Raw genomic sequence first — 17,122 nt, 5'->3', positions numbered from 1 at the left:
CCCTTATCGTCATCTCATCCTCCTATCTTCACCTCTTCAAACAGTTCCTCGCGCCCCTCCTCAGCAAGTGGGCGGCTCTTGGTGGGAGCTTGACGGTTGTTGTCATTGTACAACTCAATTAATTGCCTCATTACATCCTTGTTGATTTTCTAAGAGGTAACCTCAGGTGTTATCAGTACATCGATGTGACACAGATCTCTGTCCTCAACTTCTACTAACACGATCAGATCGGGCTTTGGGTTGTTGCACCTTCACTACTCTCTGTTGTATTTAGTTGACTTATGTTGTAGGTCATTGTAATTTACCACTTTACCTTGAAATTGGCTCTTTGTTAGTCTGCGGCTTCATGTTGCAACTTATTCTTCGTAACTCTGCGGCTTCATGTTGTAATTTGTTCTTTGTATCTCTGCGGCTTCATGTCGTAACTTGTTCTTTGTAACTCTGCAGCTTCATGTTGTAACTTATTCTTTGTAATTATACGGCTTCATGTTGTAACTTGCGACCATTAATGAGACTACCTTATATTTTGTTGTACCAGGTTGCTTATCTTTACATATTTTTCTCTGTTGTTTCCTTCTTCTTCTTCCTTTTTGATGGGAACCAAGATGGGCCTAGTCTTAAAGATCATTTGCAACTTCCAGATGGGCCAAGAGGATCAAGGTAACAATGCAAGGATTGATGCAATCCACTAGGGACGAGTTTAGCAAGAGCCCAACATTCAAGATGGGGATTGAAGGATGAAGATCCAGTTTTAATTCATTTGATCACCTATGGAAGAGTGCAACAACAAGACTTAAAGGCTTTGGGCTTTTGAAGGGTTTCAACTTATTTTATTAGTTTAGAATAATTGAGTTTATTATGGGAAGTACTTAAGGGGGCCTATGCAAGGGCATGTTGGAAAAATTATTATTTTATTGAACTAGGGTTAGGGTTACTGTAGCCGAGTTACTGTAGCACGGTACTGTAGCCGCGGCACTGTTCATCCAGGGGCACTTTTGGAAGATGGGGGTTTATTTTGGCTAGGGTTTCATTAGGTTTTGCTTTAAATACTCTATGTAGCCTCATTCTAATCAGTTTATGAAGTTTATGAAAATTGATGAATTTATTCATTGTGAGTTGAGTTTATCTCCTCTTGTTCTTAATTGGACTTTTGAACTTATCAAAGGTAAATCACAACCTTTGTGGCATTCCTCCTTTGTAATCTGGGTTCTTGAGATGGGTTCTTCAATGGGTCTAAATTTTAATATAGTCTAGGTTCTTGAAACGAGTTCTCATCGGGTCTAGGTTCTCCATCCATTGACTTGGTTTTGGCTTTCTTCGGGCGTTTTCAAATAGATTGTGGGTTCAAGGGATTCCGTTCCCGCGGGTTCATATCATTTGGTATTCAGAGCAAGGTTTCCAATCAGGTCTGATTCTATCTTTTAATTATAGCATCCTTTAATTTAATTCTAAGGCTTCATTGTGCTAGGGTTGCCAAAAAAAAAAAAATAGAAACAAAAAGTAGGCTTCCAAAATTCTTAGGATTTTGGGTTTGACTGAAATTTGCATCACCTAGGGTTTCAAAATTCTAGGATTTTCTGCATCTCTAAGTTTATCTGTTTTTTGGAGTGTCGTTCCATTGATTCTCTTCTACTTCATTGTCGTGCTTGAATTCAATTGTTTGATTTTCACAATTGAATATTGCTATTTGTGATTGAATTAGAGAAAAGAAAAGAAAGGAAAAGAAAGGAAAAGAAAAGAAAGGAAAAGAAAAGAAAATTCGACAAAAAAAAAAAGAAAAAAAAAAAGAAGAAGAAGTAGAGGAAGAAAAGAGAAGGTAGCATATTCAAAGTTGCTACATAATTTCAACAAAGAGAAAGAAAGTATTTGTTGATTGAGCTTTTATCATCATAGGAGCTGATTACATCTTTCAGTTGGTATCTTGTTTTATAATTACTCTTTCCCTCGTATAAATTCCTTGAGTCTCGTGTCATTTGTTTCATTCCTTGTTTCTTTGATCTATATTACTGGTTGGAATAATACAAGGTTGTATTGTCTTGATTTAGTTCAATTAGTTCTTAAAGAACTTGAGCGGGAAAACTATTGAGGTAAAAGGCAAGAGGGTGTGAGACTATTATCGGGAAAAAGCCATTAAGAGTGAAACACGAGTGGAGTGCCATTATTTGAGTGTAAACACGTAAGGGAGTGTGTGAGGTTTTTCACAAACATTCTTTTTGTGCAGCAAATTATGATGTCTCAAAGAAGTGACTCATATCAAAAGGTGTGGAAGAGAACTCATCCTTTGTGTTGCAAGCCATGCAACAACAGTTTGAGAGGTTGAACTTGGTGTTGGGTGAAGTGAGGGATAGAATGGATTATCAAGATGCGGTAATTAGAAATCTTCATGGCAGGAGAGATAGGAGGCGTCCCGAGTTTAGTGTTGAAAATGGGTATGAGAATGAAGAGTATTGTGATTCTCTTGTTACCAGGCATGCACTCAATACAAAAATTAAGATGGATGATATAGAGCAGCAGAGTGAGAATATTTTTCATACTAGATGCCACATCAACAACAAGGTATGTAGTATGATCATTGATTTGAGGAGTTGTATTAATTTGGCTAGCACTACTTTAGTTGAGAAATTGAATTTACATACCTTGAAACACAATGGGTTCAGTTTTTTTTTTTTTTTTTTTTTTTTTTTTTTTTTTTTTTTTTTTTTTTTTGCTTTTTTGATGATTGTGGAGCTGTTGCTGTGCTTTTCAAAAATCTTCTCTCCCATTTTCTTTGTTCGGTGTTCATGAGGAGAGAGAGGGAGAGGAGACGGATGAGGCCGGAGGAAGTGGGAGGAGATTGAGTTGGAATTAGGGTTCCAACCATGAATGTGATGCGCCGGCTAAAGAGCTTTGCTTCGGGTCGCACTTCTATTTCGTCTGATCCTGTGTGAGGTGTGAAGAGATCTGGATAGAAGGGAAGGAGCAGACGGATGAAGATCACAAGGGAAGCAACGATATTAACGGCCGTCCTCAAACGGGGCGTTTTGAGAATTAATGAAACGGTGTGTTTTAATTCATGTAATAACGAGTTAGTCAAACGGTGCGTTCTCTGTAAATTGGCCAACGTCGTTTGGGTCTTCTTGTATAACAGAATAAGAGTTAGTTAGAGTTTGTTAGTCTGTTAGCTTTCGAAGTCTGTTAGCTTTCGATAGTTCTATAAAAGGAAGGGTAGGGTTTTAGGCAGAGGATCGGAGAATTTGTGTTGAGTGTGATTGTAAGGAGCTTGGGGAATGCTCGAAATTCTCTTCCATCAATAAAGAAGATTTTGTACCATTCTTGTTGTTTTCTTGATAGTTACTGGCTGGTTCTTGGTTCTTGAGTTCCTGAAGAGGAGAGACCATAACAATTGGTATCAGATTGGCGATCCATGGCAGAAAACACGCGCGCAGCTGCTAAGAAGGCTCAACAGGAAGCTGTTATGAAGCAATTAGAAGACCACAACGATGCTATTAATAGCATTCATTCAAGACTCGATCAATTGTCTGACATGTTGAAGTCACTAGTCGACTTTCATCAAGTTAACTCTCGTAGAGAGGAGAATATTGAAGATAATTCGTTTGGTAGGCGTTTGAATCAAGAGGAGAGATTTCCGAGGGGCATTCGACTTGACTTTCCCCATTTTGATGGCTCTAATCCGGGAGCATGGATTTTTAAAATAACACAATACTTTGAGTATCATCAAGTTTCGATGAATCAGAGACTTTTAATGGCTTCCTATCATATGGAGGGTGAGGCCCTCGTATGGTACCAAGATGCAGTGGATGGAGGTATTTTTACAACGTGGGAGTCCTTTGTAAAAGCCTTGCTGGTCAGGTTTGGTTCTACAGCCTATGATGATCCTATGGAGTCCTTAACACGTTTAAAACAAGTGTCTTCTCTGGCTAGTTACAAAGCACAGTTTGAAGCCTTGTCTAATAGGCTGAAAGGGTTGTCAGAAAAGCATAAACTAAGCTGTTTCATGAGTGGACTTAAAGATGAAGTTCGACTTCCTGTAAAAATGCTTAACCCTATAAATCTTAATGCTGCCTTCGGTCTTGCTAAGATTCAGGAAGAATATGTTTTGGCATCAAGGAGATCTTGGAAGAATAATACAACACTACCTGTTAAGAGCCATGGGGAAAGTGTGGAGGATAGTTCCAAGTTTCAGAAGTATGGAGTGCCAACGAGGAGGGTTTTTTCTTCACAAATGGATGAGAAGAGGAAGAAAGGCCTCTGTTATCATTGTGAAGAGAAATGGAATCCCACTCACGTATGCAAGAATCCCAGAGTTTATGTAATCCACGGGGAGGAGGAAAAAATCCAGCCTGTTCTTGAAGAATCAGTGATGATAGAAGAAGGAGAGGTATCGGGTGATGCTGAGGACTCTTCGGAAGTTTCTGTTAATGCTATTTCTGGTTGCAATAATGGAAATGCTATGAAGTTGCATGGCAAGATTGGCCCTTGTTCAGTTGAAATTCTTATAGATTCGGGAAGCACACATAATTTTATGGATCCTATGGTGGTCCAAGAAGCTAAGTTGAAGGTCAGAAAAGACTATAGCTTGCAAGTAAGGGTTGCCAATGGGGATAAAGTTTTGAGCCAAGGAAGGGGGGAAGAACTAATCAAGATTCAAGGTTCGAAGTTCCCTGTTCCTTTTCATGTATTAACCTTGGGAGGATGTGATATAGTTCTTGGAGTTCAGTGGTTAAAAACCTTGGGCAATATTACTTGGAACTTTGTTGATATGTCAATGAGCTTTCAGTGGAATGAGCAGATGGTTAAGTTACAAGGATTGACTGCTGCAAGTGTCCACGTGTTGTCATGAACTATGGCAATCAAATCAGATTTTATAAGTCAACAAGCATGGTTGTTACAGCTGAGGCCTGTGGAGCAACCACCTTATGAAGTATGTTCTGGAGGACCAAGGGCTGAGTTGCTGGACAGATTCCAGGATGTATTTGCTGAACCTGTTGGATTGCCACCAAAAAGAGAGTTTGATCACTCAATCAAGCTGAAGGATGGGGCTTCTCCTGTTATAGTTCGACCCTACAGGTACCCTCACTATCAGAAATCTGAGATAGAACAGATTGTACATGAATTGTTGCAAACTGGTGTAGTAAGACCCAGCAAAAGCTCTTTTTCTTCACCAGTGTTATTGGTTAAGAAGGCTGATGGATCTTGGCGTATGTGCATCGACTATAGAGCCCTTAATAAAGAAACCATTAAAGATAAGTTTCCAATACCAGTCATAGATGAACTTCTTGATGAATTGTTTGGAGCTCATGTGTTTTCAAAGCTGGATTTAAGGGCTGGATATCATCAGATTCGTGTAAAGGAGGAGGACATTCACAAGACAGCATTTAGAACTCATGAAGGCCATTATGAGTTCTTGGTAATGCCATTTGGTCTTACCAATGCTCCTGCCACCTTTCAAAGCTTAATGAACCATATTTTTAAACCTTTCTTGAGAATGTTTGTTTTGGTTTTTTTTTTATGACATTTTGGTGTATAGCAAAACTGTTGGTGATCATTTGTTGCATGTAGAGACTATGTTGGGCATTCTGAGGCAGCATACACTTTATGCAAAAATGTCTAAATGTAAGTTTGGGGTGCATGAGATCGAGTACTTGGGCCACATTATTTCAGGGAGAGGAGTACAAACTGATGCTGCCAAGACAGCAACCATGATTCAATGGCCTGTTCCTAAAACCTTGAAGTCCTTAAGGGGATTTCTAGGGTTAACAGGTTATTATAGGAAGTTCATACGCAATTATGGCTCCATAGCAGCACCTTTGACAGAATTATTGAAGAAGAATTCCTTTTGTTGGAATGATAAAGCTGCTGCTGCCTTTGAGCTCTTGAAGAAAGCTGTGAGCAATCCTCCTGTGTTGAGACTACCAGATTTCACCAAAGTATTCACCATTGAGTGTGATGCTTCTGGTGTGGGCCTTGGGGCAGTCTTGATGCAAGATTCTCAACCCATTGCCTTTTATAGCAAAGCCTTAAAAGGAAAAGCACTACACTTGTCCACATATGAGAAGGAGCTCTTGGCTCTAGTGTCTGCTGTCCAAAGATGGAGACCTTACCTATTGGGCCATCCTTTTAAAATCAAAACTGACCAACAAGCATTGAAGTTTTTGGTCGAGCAAAGGATAGGCACTGAGTCACAGCACAAGTGGGTGTCTAAACTGATTGGTTATGATTTTTCAGTGGATTACAAGAAGGGTAAAGAAAACTTAGTAGCTGTTGCTCTCTCGAGAAGAGATGAGGAAGAACAGCCTGTGCTTGCAATGATTTCCTTTCCAACTCCCTTGTGGATTGAAGAATTGAAAAGAAGTTACCCCTCTTGTCCTAAAATGTCTGCAATTCTGACTAAGTTGCAGCAAGGTTAGGAGGCACCAAAACATTTTTCTATTCAGCAAGAATTATTGCTGAGAAAAGGGAAGTTGGTTGTCATTCCTTCCACTTCATTCCACTCCAAGGTGTTGCAGTTCATCCATAACAATCCCCAAGCAGGCCATGTGGGGTATCATAAGACCTTACAAAGGGCAAGAAGAGATTTTTGGTGGGAAGGCATGAGGAAAGATATCAGAAGGCTGGTAAAAGAATGTGAAGTTTGTCAAGTCAGCAAATATGAAAATGTGCAATATCCTGGCCTGTTACAACCACTTTCTATACCTCAATCCCCATGGTTGGATATTTCCATGGACTTCATTGATGGGTTGCCCAATTCTAATGGATTTTCTGTGATTTTTTCTGTGGTAGACAGGCTAACCAAATCTGCCCATTTCTTTCCCCTTTCACATCCGTATACAGCTGTTAAAGTTGCTCAAGTTTTCTTTTCTGGGGTGTTTAAGCTGCATGGGTTACCAAGGTCCATTGTTTCTGATCGAGATACAGTTTTCACTAGTTCATTTTGGAGACAGTTATTTCAGATGCAAGGGGTCTCTTTGGATTTCAGCTCCTCTTACCATCCTCAATCCGATGGTCAAACAGAAGCATTGAACAAATGTGTGGAAGGGTACTTAAGGTGTTATTGCAGTCAGAAACCAAAGGAATGGACTTCATGGTTACGAATTGCTAAATGGTGTTACAACACTACTATACATTCGACCATCAAGATGTCTCCCTTTGAGGCTCTCTATGGCTATGCACCACCAAAGTTGATGGCCTATGTCTCAGGAACATGCTCTAATGATGCTGTTGATAGGCATCTCAGGTCAAGACAGGAACTGTGGGCCTTGTTGAGAGATAATATAAAGGGTGCACAGCATAGGATGAAATTCTATGCTGACAAAAATAGAAGTGAAAGGTCATTTGAAGAAGGTGATTGGGTCTTTTTAAGACTCCAACCTTATAGGCAGAAATCAGTTGCAATGAGGCATAACATGAAACTAGCACCACGATTTTATGGACCCTTCCAGATTGTGAAAAGGTTGGGATCTGTCGCTTATAGATTAAATTTGCCTAGCTCCTAAAAAATACACCCAGTTTTTCATGTGTCATGTTTAAAAAAGAAACTTGGCCAGCACATTGTACCCTTACCAACGTTACCTCCCACTGATTCAAGTGGTCAGTTACAACCTGAGCCTCAGAAAATTTTGGAAAGAAGAGTTTCTAAGCATGGTAATCATGCTGTGACAGAAGTCTTGGTGAGCTGGGTGGGGGCTGCAGTCGCGGAGTCTTCTTGGGAAAGTTTGTGGAAATTGAGACAACTCTACCCACACCTTGTGGGAACTGTGTTGTGAGGTGTGCTCTACGTGAAGAACTTGTGGTCAAGTTCTTAAGGGGGGGAGAATGTGAGGTGTGAAGAGATCTGGATAGAAGGGAAGGAGCAGACGGATGAAGATCACAAGGGAAGCAACGATATTAACGGCCGTCCTCAAACGGGGCGTTTTGAGAATTAATGAAACGGTGTGTTTTAATTCATGTAATAACGAGTTAGTCAAACGGTGCGTTCTCTGTAAATTGGCCGACGTCGTTTGGGTCTTCTTGTATAACAAAATAAGAGTTAGTTAGAGTTTGTTAGTCTGTTAGCTTTCGATAGTTCTATAAAAGGAAGGGTAGGGTTTTAGGCAGAGGATCGGAGAATTTGTGTTGAGTGATTGTAAGGAGCTTGGGGAATGCTCGAAATTCTCTTCCATCAATAAAGAAGATTTTGTACCATTCTTGTTGTTTTCTTGATAGTTACTGGCTGGTTCTTGGTTCTTGAGTTCCTGAAGAGGAGAGACCATAACATCCTGGTGGGGATTCTAGCACCAAGAGAGCAAAGTTTGATCAAGAGACTGAGCGCTTGGATAATGAGGAACCAAATAGATTAGTGAGATGTGCCACGGGTCTGGAGCAGCACATGGCTTCTACGTCACTGGAAACTGCTGCAAGCGCGTCTGATATATCTTCAATAGCTAGAAAAGAAAAGTCCAGTTATGAACAGCTTCCTAAAGAAATGCATGAAATGAGAATTAGAGATGAGAAAGCCAATAACAATGATGAAAAGGATTTGGAAGCTGCTGTTGTGAATGGTAATGGAACAGAAACTGGTCAGATAATTGCAACTACAGTAGCTGGTCGAAATGGACAACCAAAGCAGACAATCTCGTACATGGCAGAGCGAGTGGTTGGCACTGGTTCATTTGGTGTTGTCTTTCAGGCCAAGTGCCTGGAAACAGGTGAAGCAGTTGCAATAAAAAAGGTGCTGCAGGATAGGAGATATAAGAATAGGGAACTTCAGATTATGCGTGGACTCGACCATCCTAATGTTGTTCAACTGAAGCACTGTTTCTTTTCAACCACAGACAAAGATGAGTTGTACCTTAACCTTGTCCTGGAGTATATATCCGAAACTGTCTACAGAGTATCAAAGCAGTATATCAAGATGAACCAAAATATGCCTATCATCTATGTACAACTTTATGCATACCAGATTTGTCGTGCACTAAATTACTTGCATCATGTCGTTGGAGTATGTCATCGTGACATTAAGCCACAGAATCTACTGGTCAATCCCCACAATCATCAGTTAAAGATATGCGATTTTGGAAGTGCAAAGATGCTGGTGCCAGGTGAACCAAACATATCATATATTTGCTCTCGATATTATAGGGCCCCAGAACTTATATTTGGGGCCACAGAATACACAACCGCAATTGATATGTGGTCAGTTGGTTGTGTCCTTGCTGAGCTTCTTCTAGGACAGCCACTGTTTCCTGGTGAAATTGGTGTTGATCAGCTGGTCGAGATCATTAAGATTCTGGGGACACCGACCAGGGAAGAAATCAAGTGCATGAATCCGAATTACAATGAGTTTAAGTTCCCTCGAATTAAAGCTCACCCGTGGCACAAGATATTTCACAAGCGAATGCCACCCGAAGCGGTGGATCTTGTGTCAAGGCTGCTCCAGTATTCACCTAGTCTACGTTGCACTGCTTTGGAGGCATGCACTCATCCCTTCTTTGATGACCTGAGGGACCCAAATGCATGTTTGCCTAATGGGCGAGCATTACCTCCTTTGTTCGATTTTACAGCTCAAGAATTGACTGGTGTATCTGCCGAACTGCGTCATCGCCTCATACCTGAGCATGCAAGTAATCGTTTTGGATGCACAGTTGCCTGAAGAACCATGCTATACCCTGCACCAATAGCCCAGGATACACTGCCTTTGGTCTTGACGAGTTATTATTGATGACAGAACCAAGGGGGTGGGAAAGTCCAGGGGCTATCAGAATTATTCATCGATGATGTGATGGATCTGCAGGTGGAATTATCAGGTGGAGGGAGTAGAATTGCTTGAATGAGGTTGAAATTGCAATTTAATGATGTAAAATTGTGTGCCTTGACTTTCGATTATGTTATCTTTGTCATATATGGTTTATGGGTATTTGAAATGGAAGCTAACACGAATGATATTAGATAAACTAGGATGATTTTTTCTTAGTGTATACTGCCTACTCCTTTTGCCTAAAAAAAAAAAAAATACCTTGAAACACCCTAGACCGTACATGTTGCAGTGGTTGAGTGATTGTGGGGAGGTTAGGGTAAATAAGCAAGTGCTAGTTTCTTTTTCAATTGGGAAATACCAGGATATGGTGCTTTGTGATGTAGTGCCTATGCATGCTAGTCATATTTTGTTGGGGAAACCATGGCAGTATGATAGGAAGGTGATCCATGATGGGTTAAGGAACATGTACAATTTTGAAAAAGATGGAAAAACAATCAAACTTGCTCCTTTAACTCCAACACAGGTCCATGGGGATCAATTGAAGTTGAAATGTGAGGTTGCTCAAAACAGAAAGAGTGAAAATGAGAGTGATAAAAAAAGAATGAGTAAAAGTGAGAGTGATCAAAAAAGAAAAAGTGAAAAGGAGATTGAGCAACCAAGCAAGAGTGAAAGTGAGAATGAGCTGAAAAGCAAGAGTGAAGGTGAGAGTGAAAGTGAAAGTGAGATTGAGCTAAAAAGCAAGAGTGAAGATGAGATTGAGAAGAAAAGAAATAGTGAGACCGAAATGGAGAAAGAGAGAAAAATGAGAGAGAAAAAAGAAGAGGGTGAGAATAAGATCTCAAGCACAAGAGAGAATGAGTTGAAAAATAATTGTGAGGTCGAGAGTACAAAAAAAGATGAAGAAAAAGAGAGTGACATAAAAAAAGAGAGTGAAAAGAAAAAAGAGTGTGAAAGGGAAAAAGAGAGTGAAAAAGAAAAAGAGAGTGGAAAGAAAAGAGAGTGTGAAGAAAGTGAGAGAAAAACAAAGAGAAAAGTGAGTTTTTATGCTAAGGCAAGTCTTAATCCTAACGAACTTGACGTATGTTTGTCTAGTATTGTTGTCTCTTTGTTGCAGGGATATGAGGTGGTGTTTCCAAGTGGTGTATTTAGTGGATTGCCACCCATTAGGGATATAGAGCACTACATTGATTTTGTGCCAGGTGCAACAATTCCTAACCGACCTTTCTTGGAAGAACATGAGTCATTGACACACTTAAAGGGACAAGGTAAGTTGTTGACTATAATGCATGCTAAGGGGGAGGATTGTATTGAAACTTTTCCTCATGTATTCAAATACACACAAGGTATGGAAACTTTTGTGGTTGATGCTTTAGCAAGAAGGTATGTACTTATCTTCATTTTAGATGCAAAATTGTTGAAACTTGAATATGATAAGGAATTGCATGCTAATGATACTGACTTTGCTAGTGTGTATGGAACATGTGAGAAAGCATCGTTTGGTAAGTTCTGTAAACTAGATTGGTACTTGTTTAGAGGGAATAGATTTTGTGTGCCTACTAGTTTTTTGCGTAAGTTGCTTGGGTGTGATAGACATGCTGGTTTGTTGGGTAACCTTGGTGTAAGGAAGACTTTTGTTGTGTTGCATGAACATTTGTGTGAATATCATTTGCCTTTCAATGACGCGTTGCATGAACGTTTGTGGAAGTATCAATTGCCATTCATCGATGTGTCACATGAATGTTTGTGGGAGTATCATTTGCCATTCATTGAGTTTGCATATTGGAATGGTCATTTTGGTTCTAGGAAGACTTTAGATGTGCTTCATGAACATTTGTGGGAGTATTGTTTACCATTCATTGAGTTTACATATAATTGGAGTGTTCATGCTACTACTAAATTTTCACCATTTGAAATTATTTATAGACTTGATCCATTTACTCCTTTAGATTTAACACCTTTACCTGTTGATGACAGGAGTAGCTTGGATGGTCTTTTCCAAACTCTTGAACAACTTAATGAAAATGCATATCTAATGGATCTTCCAGGCAACTATCTTGTTTTTACTATTTTCAATGTTACTAACCATTTTCCCTTTGATCCAGGTGGAGATTCGAGGTCGAATCCTTTTGAGGAGAGGGGGAATGATGGGAACCAAGATGGGCCTAGTCTTAAAGATCATTTGCAACTTCCAGATGGGCCAAGAGGATCAAGGTGACAATGCAAGGATTGATGCAATCCACTAGGGACGAGTTTAGCAAGAGCCCAACATTCAAGATGGGGATTGAAGGATGAAGATCCAGTTTTAATTCATTTGATCACCTATGGAAGAGTGCAACGACAAGACTTAAAGGCTTTGGGCTTTTGAAGGGTTTCAACTTATTTTATTAGTTTAGAATAATTGAGTTTATTATGGGAAGTACTTAAGGGGGCCTATGCAAGGGCATGTTGGGAAAGTTATTATTTTATTGAACTAGGGTTAGGGTTATTGTAGCCGAGTTACTGTAGCACGGTATTTTAGCCGCAGCACTGTTCATCCAGGGGTACTTTTGGAAGATGGGGGTTTATTTTGGCTAGGGTTTCATTAGGTTTTGCTTTAAATACTCTATGTAGCCTCATTCTAATCAGTTTATGAAGTTTATGAAATTTGATGAATTTATTCATTGTGAGTTGAGTTTATCTCCTCTCGTTCTTAATTGAAATTTTGAACTTATCAAAGGTAAATCACAACCTTTGTGGCGTTCCTCCTTTCTAATCTGGGTTCTTGAGACGGGTTCTTCAATGGGTCTAGATTTTAATATAGTCTAGGTTCTTGAAACGAGTTCTCATCGGGTCTAGGTTCTCCATCCATTGACTTGGTTTTGGCTTTCTTGGGGCGTTTTCAAATTGATTGTGGGTTCAAGGGATTCCATTCCCGCGGGTTCATATCATTTCCTTTTTTTCTTCTTCTTTTTTTTTTTTTTTTGTTTTTTTTATGGCAGGACTGGGGGGTTTTGTCGCAAGAAATTACGAGTTTGGCGTTAGGTTGGGGGGATTGCCGGCATACAGAGCTTTATGGACCACCTCGACAGTGTCTAACCTGTTCCTGGCAACCCCTCCGGTTGATGACTCTCCTACAATGTCCTCATTCACCCTTGTTTGGTAGTCGTCCTCTTGGGGCCTTTAGCAACACTATTTGACTAGGCCAATGTCTCTTGATTTTTCATTTATGTTGATTTCCTCCTTTTTCCCGTCTCTCTTAGATGAGCTTTACCCTGCCTAGTCCCTCCATTCTTCCTTTTTTCGTTGTTGTGCTTTATTTCGGCATGTAACTGGAAGAAAAGAAGAGAAGTGTTGTTAGTGTTCGTTGGCCTTCGTCCGTTGATGTTGGCCTCGAGGGATGGAAGTCCCCCCTAAGAGTTAACCCATGCTAGGGGAATTCTGGTTGCCTCCTCGGGGGAGAGACCAGGAAGCATCTTGCTAACCCGCCTCTATGCCCCTTTAAGTGGCATCGTGGCTAAGTAGCTGAATATAAATAGTCTGGACTGCTTTTTGCTACACTAGGGGCTGGTAGGTTATTCAGATAGTTGTGGGGTTGATCCCGCTCTCTGTCGCAGGGAGACAAGGCAGCCTTTGACTCGACCCATTTTCTTGGTCCGTGGGGAGGTAAGTTGTCTGGGTAGTTTGGAAATGGACCCGCTCCCATTCGTTGGCGTTGTGTATTTAATCCCTTATTAGAAGATAAGAATGTCATCATAATTTTATCCTTAGTTTTTTAGGAGTTAGAGTTCACAAATTTGGACCCTCTGGCCTGTGACGCGATTTGCCTAGTGCTTTTGTCTGGTTGTTGATGTCTGTGTTACTTGGTGCAATATTCGGCTGGTCGAAAGACTTGGCCCGCTCTTCGTCAAGGAGAGGTCAGAATACGTCATGCCAAACTGCCTCTTTGTCCTCCGAGGAGGTAACACAAACAATGATGTGGCTAGTCTGCTCCTTTGCCACTATGGGGGTCGAGGCAAGTATTCGATCAGCCTCAGGGCTAGACCCACCCTCTTTCGAGGGAGGGACAAGGTGGCCTTTGGCTCAACCAGTCCCTTTGTTCCCCACAGGAGGTAGTTGTTTGGACAATCTATTACTAGACCTGTTCTCGTCCGTTGCCACCGCAAGGAAGATTAAGTTTGGGTTAGGTTGGCATTGATTCCACACTTCGTCATAGAGGAGGTCGGGATAAGTTGTTCGGGTAGCTGTGGAGTTGGTCCTGCTCTCCACCGTAGAAAGACAAGGCCTAGGTCGACCTGTCTCCTTAGTCTGCTAGAAGGTAGGTCGTTCGGACAGTCTGTATCAGGACCCGCTCCCACTTGTTGACACTTACGAGGAAGGTATGTCTCCATCTTCGAGTGGTTGAGGGCAACATGCACTATGTCGGGGAGTGGTCGGAATGCCTCTAGCCAAACTGCCTCTTTACCCCACAAGGAGGTAATTCGAACAGCGATGTGGCTAGTCCGCTCCTTTGCTGCAATGGGAGTCGGGTGAACTTGGAAGTACGGGTTTTTGTGAGGACCCTTATCGGGTGAACTTGGAAGTACGGGTGTAGCTTGCACGTGATTACCACCAGTGTAAAGGTCTGTTGCTTTATGCAGGGGTAGCTAGCTTTAGCTTCATGATATACTCGGTTGTTGTAGTAGACCGACCTCTGGACTCCATCCTCTTCGCACACTAATGCCGAAGAGACTGCTAGGTACAGGGTCTACATCTCCCCACACCTGGGCTGGCTGAGGAGCAGTGGGCTCGTGAGGTATTTCTTGAGAGCTTTGAAATGCCATGTCGCACTCGTCGTCCCATACATGTGCCTTTCGCAAAACCTTGAAGAAAGGCAGGCACTTGTCGGTGGGTCTTGACAAGCATGTGTTGAGAGTCGCCACTAGGCCGGCCAGCCTTTGTACCTCATTTATGCTTCGAGGTGGGGCCAGGTAGAGGATGGCCTCCACCTTTTCAGAGTTGGCTTCAATTCCTTGTTCTGACACCATGAATCCTAGGAATTTCCCTGATCCTACGCCAAAGGCGCACTTCACCGGGTTTAGCTTCATCTGGTACTACCTCAGTAATGTGAAAGCCTCCCTTAAGTCATTCTAGTGTTGTTCCAGAGTCCCACTCTTAACCAATAGGTCGTCCACATAGACCTCCATATTTTTTCCTACCAGCCGCTAGTAAATGGTGCCCGCATTCTTTTGCCCAAAAGGCATTGTCGTGTAACAATACAGGCCTCGGTCAGTGATGAAGGAAGTCTTCCCCTCATCTTCAGGGTTCATACGAATCTTGTTATACCCGGGGTAAGCATCCATGAAGATGAGCATACGATGACCTGCCGTGGTGTTAACAATTAGATTGATGGGGGAAGTGGGAAGTTGTCCTCCGGGCAGGCTTTATTGAGGTCAATGAAGTCAACGCACATCCTCCATTTGTCGCTCGGCTTTTTTACGAGTACCACGTTGGACAACCATTATGGATAGTGGGCTTTACGGATGAATCCAGTAGCTACCAGGCAGTCCACTTCCTCAGCTATGGCGACGTTCTTTTCTACACTCACACTTCGACATTTCTACCTCACTCCTTTGGCCTTTGGATCTACGTTAAGGCTGTGTTGTATGATTTCGAGGGCTATTATGGGCATGTCCTCGTGGCTCCAAGCAAATACGTCCAGGTGCTGGACGAGGAGTTGCTACATGGCGCTTGCGCCTCAAGTGTCATTTCGTTACCATAGACACAGGGCACACTATGCTCACCCCTAGCTTCCATGTTCATCGGCACTATTGGTGAGCTTCCAAGTTTTCTGGAACGGGTTGTCGCAGGCATACGAAGTACACGCAAGATTCTACAAAGATCTCATAGATGGCACCACTGTTAACGTTGTGTTTCGTACGCCTTTGGGCCTGGTTCTAGCAGCTCAGGTCTTCAGAACTAAGCCTGCGATGTGAAAATAGAGAAGAAGGCAACTAGGAGAGGGTGGCCTTGGGGTCGAGGAGTCTCCGATGCCAAAGTTAGTATCGTCTTTTGGAAATTTGTAAATAAGTGAGTTAGTCTTGGGATCAGGGAGCATTTCTCATATCTGAGAGTTGCTATTTATACCAAGAGTCTGGGGATATTTCTCGTGCCTGCCATAAACTCTTGGAGCGCTCAGTGGTATTCGTCGTCAAGGGCAACATCAACAATGCGTGGATTCTCCTAATATATTTTGACATAGTTCACAATAGGTTGATATAAGTTGTGTTCCGGTTAATTCAACACAATCATTTCTATTTTAGGTTCATGATTATTTTATTTAACGAATTATATAGTTGATTACAACACAGTACACCAATTTGATATAACTATTCATTTTAAGATTGATCACTACAACACAATTGCTTTTTAGTGACGGTTGGGAAATTGTGACAGTTCCTAAACCGTCACTAAAAGGCATTTTCTGTGACAGTTTCTGGAAACCGTCACTAAAGATAGATGAAATTTTTTTACATTCCAACGTATGAGAAATTTACGTTCGAACGTCACATATACGTTCGAACGTTGTGGCTGTTTATGTTTGAACGTAAAATGTTTTGGCGCAACGAACTTAAAATGTTTGCGCCAATGATCGAACGTTAATTAATAACGTTCGAACGTTCATTGTAAATTTAAATTAAATATGACTTTAATTTAAAAATTATGTGATTTTTATTATGCATAATTTGTGAACAAGTCTAAAACATTGACTTGTATATATTTACATATACACAATTTGTAATATATAAATATATATTTATGTTTATATATATTTGAAATGCAGTGATTTAGTATTAAAGTTGGAAAATATAACATCAAAAAGATTAAAAATTGAAACTAAAAAATGATAGAAATATTCAATAATATTTTTCTTTACAAATATTAAAAATAAAATACAAAATTTGATAGAATGTAGTAAACAACAATCAGATGATAACGTTGTCCGCGAAAGTCGAACTCCGTACCTCCTCAGTCAAGGTATCAACCTTGTCGTTGAGGATAGTTATACGATGCGTGAGTTCGGCAACAGTCGCCGATATAGGCTCGAGCGATCGATCGATCTTGTGATCGATATGCGCAGTCAGCTGTGAGATGACCGCATCAACCCAAGCTGGCCGCACATCTCCTGTAGATGTACTCAGCGTATGCTGACTACTACTCCCGACATGACCTGGCTCAGGCTGCGTTGGAGGAACTAGATCCTCTATAAGGGGTGGTTGACGTTTCCTCGCCTGTCCAATGCTACGTCGATGCGTGGTCATGTCAAGGGCGCTCATCTGATTTTTGACCCGCTCCTCTGGCTGGGTCGGCACTCCCCGTGCAAGTAATAGTCGACTGATTAGGACACCGTATGAGAGATTATCAGTGGAGACG

General features: G+C 41.3%; 1 protein-coding gene across 1 annotated transcript; it reads left to right on the top strand.

Annotated features, from left to right (window-relative positions):
• Positions 1–2,709: 2,709 nt before the first annotated feature.
• Positions 2,710–9,948, top strand: LOC108984964 (shaggy-related protein kinase NtK-1-like). Its single transcript, XM_035687841.1, has 2 exons — positions 2,710–2,916; positions 8,253–9,948. Exons 1-2 carry the CDS (start codon positions 2,859–2,861, stop codon positions 9,626–9,628), a joined length of 1,434 nt encoding a protein of 477 aa, XP_035543734.1. The 5' UTR covers positions 2,710–2,858; the 3' UTR covers positions 9,629–9,948.
• Positions 9,949–17,122: the final 7,174 nt, after the last annotated feature.

Source organism: Juglans regia, chromosome 2 (assembly GCF_001411555.2).
Source record: "Juglans regia cultivar Chandler chromosome 2, Walnut 2.0, whole genome shotgun sequence".
In the NCBI taxonomy this organism is placed as follows: Eukaryota; Viridiplantae; Streptophyta; class Magnoliopsida; order Fagales; family Juglandaceae; genus Juglans; species Juglans regia.
This window is presented reverse-complemented; position numbering and strand designations above follow the sequence as displayed.

Excerpts from the sequence above, each read along its gene's own strand:
- LOC108984964 (XM_035687841.1), top strand. The coding sequence starts at position 2,859 with ATGAATGTGATGCGCCGGCTAAAGAGCTTTGCTTCGGGTCGCACTTCT. Across the intron at positions 2,917-8,252 it reads TCGCACTTCTATTTCGTCTG|ATCCTGGTGGGGATTCTAGC; the intron begins ATCCTGTGTGAG and ends AGAGACCATAAC.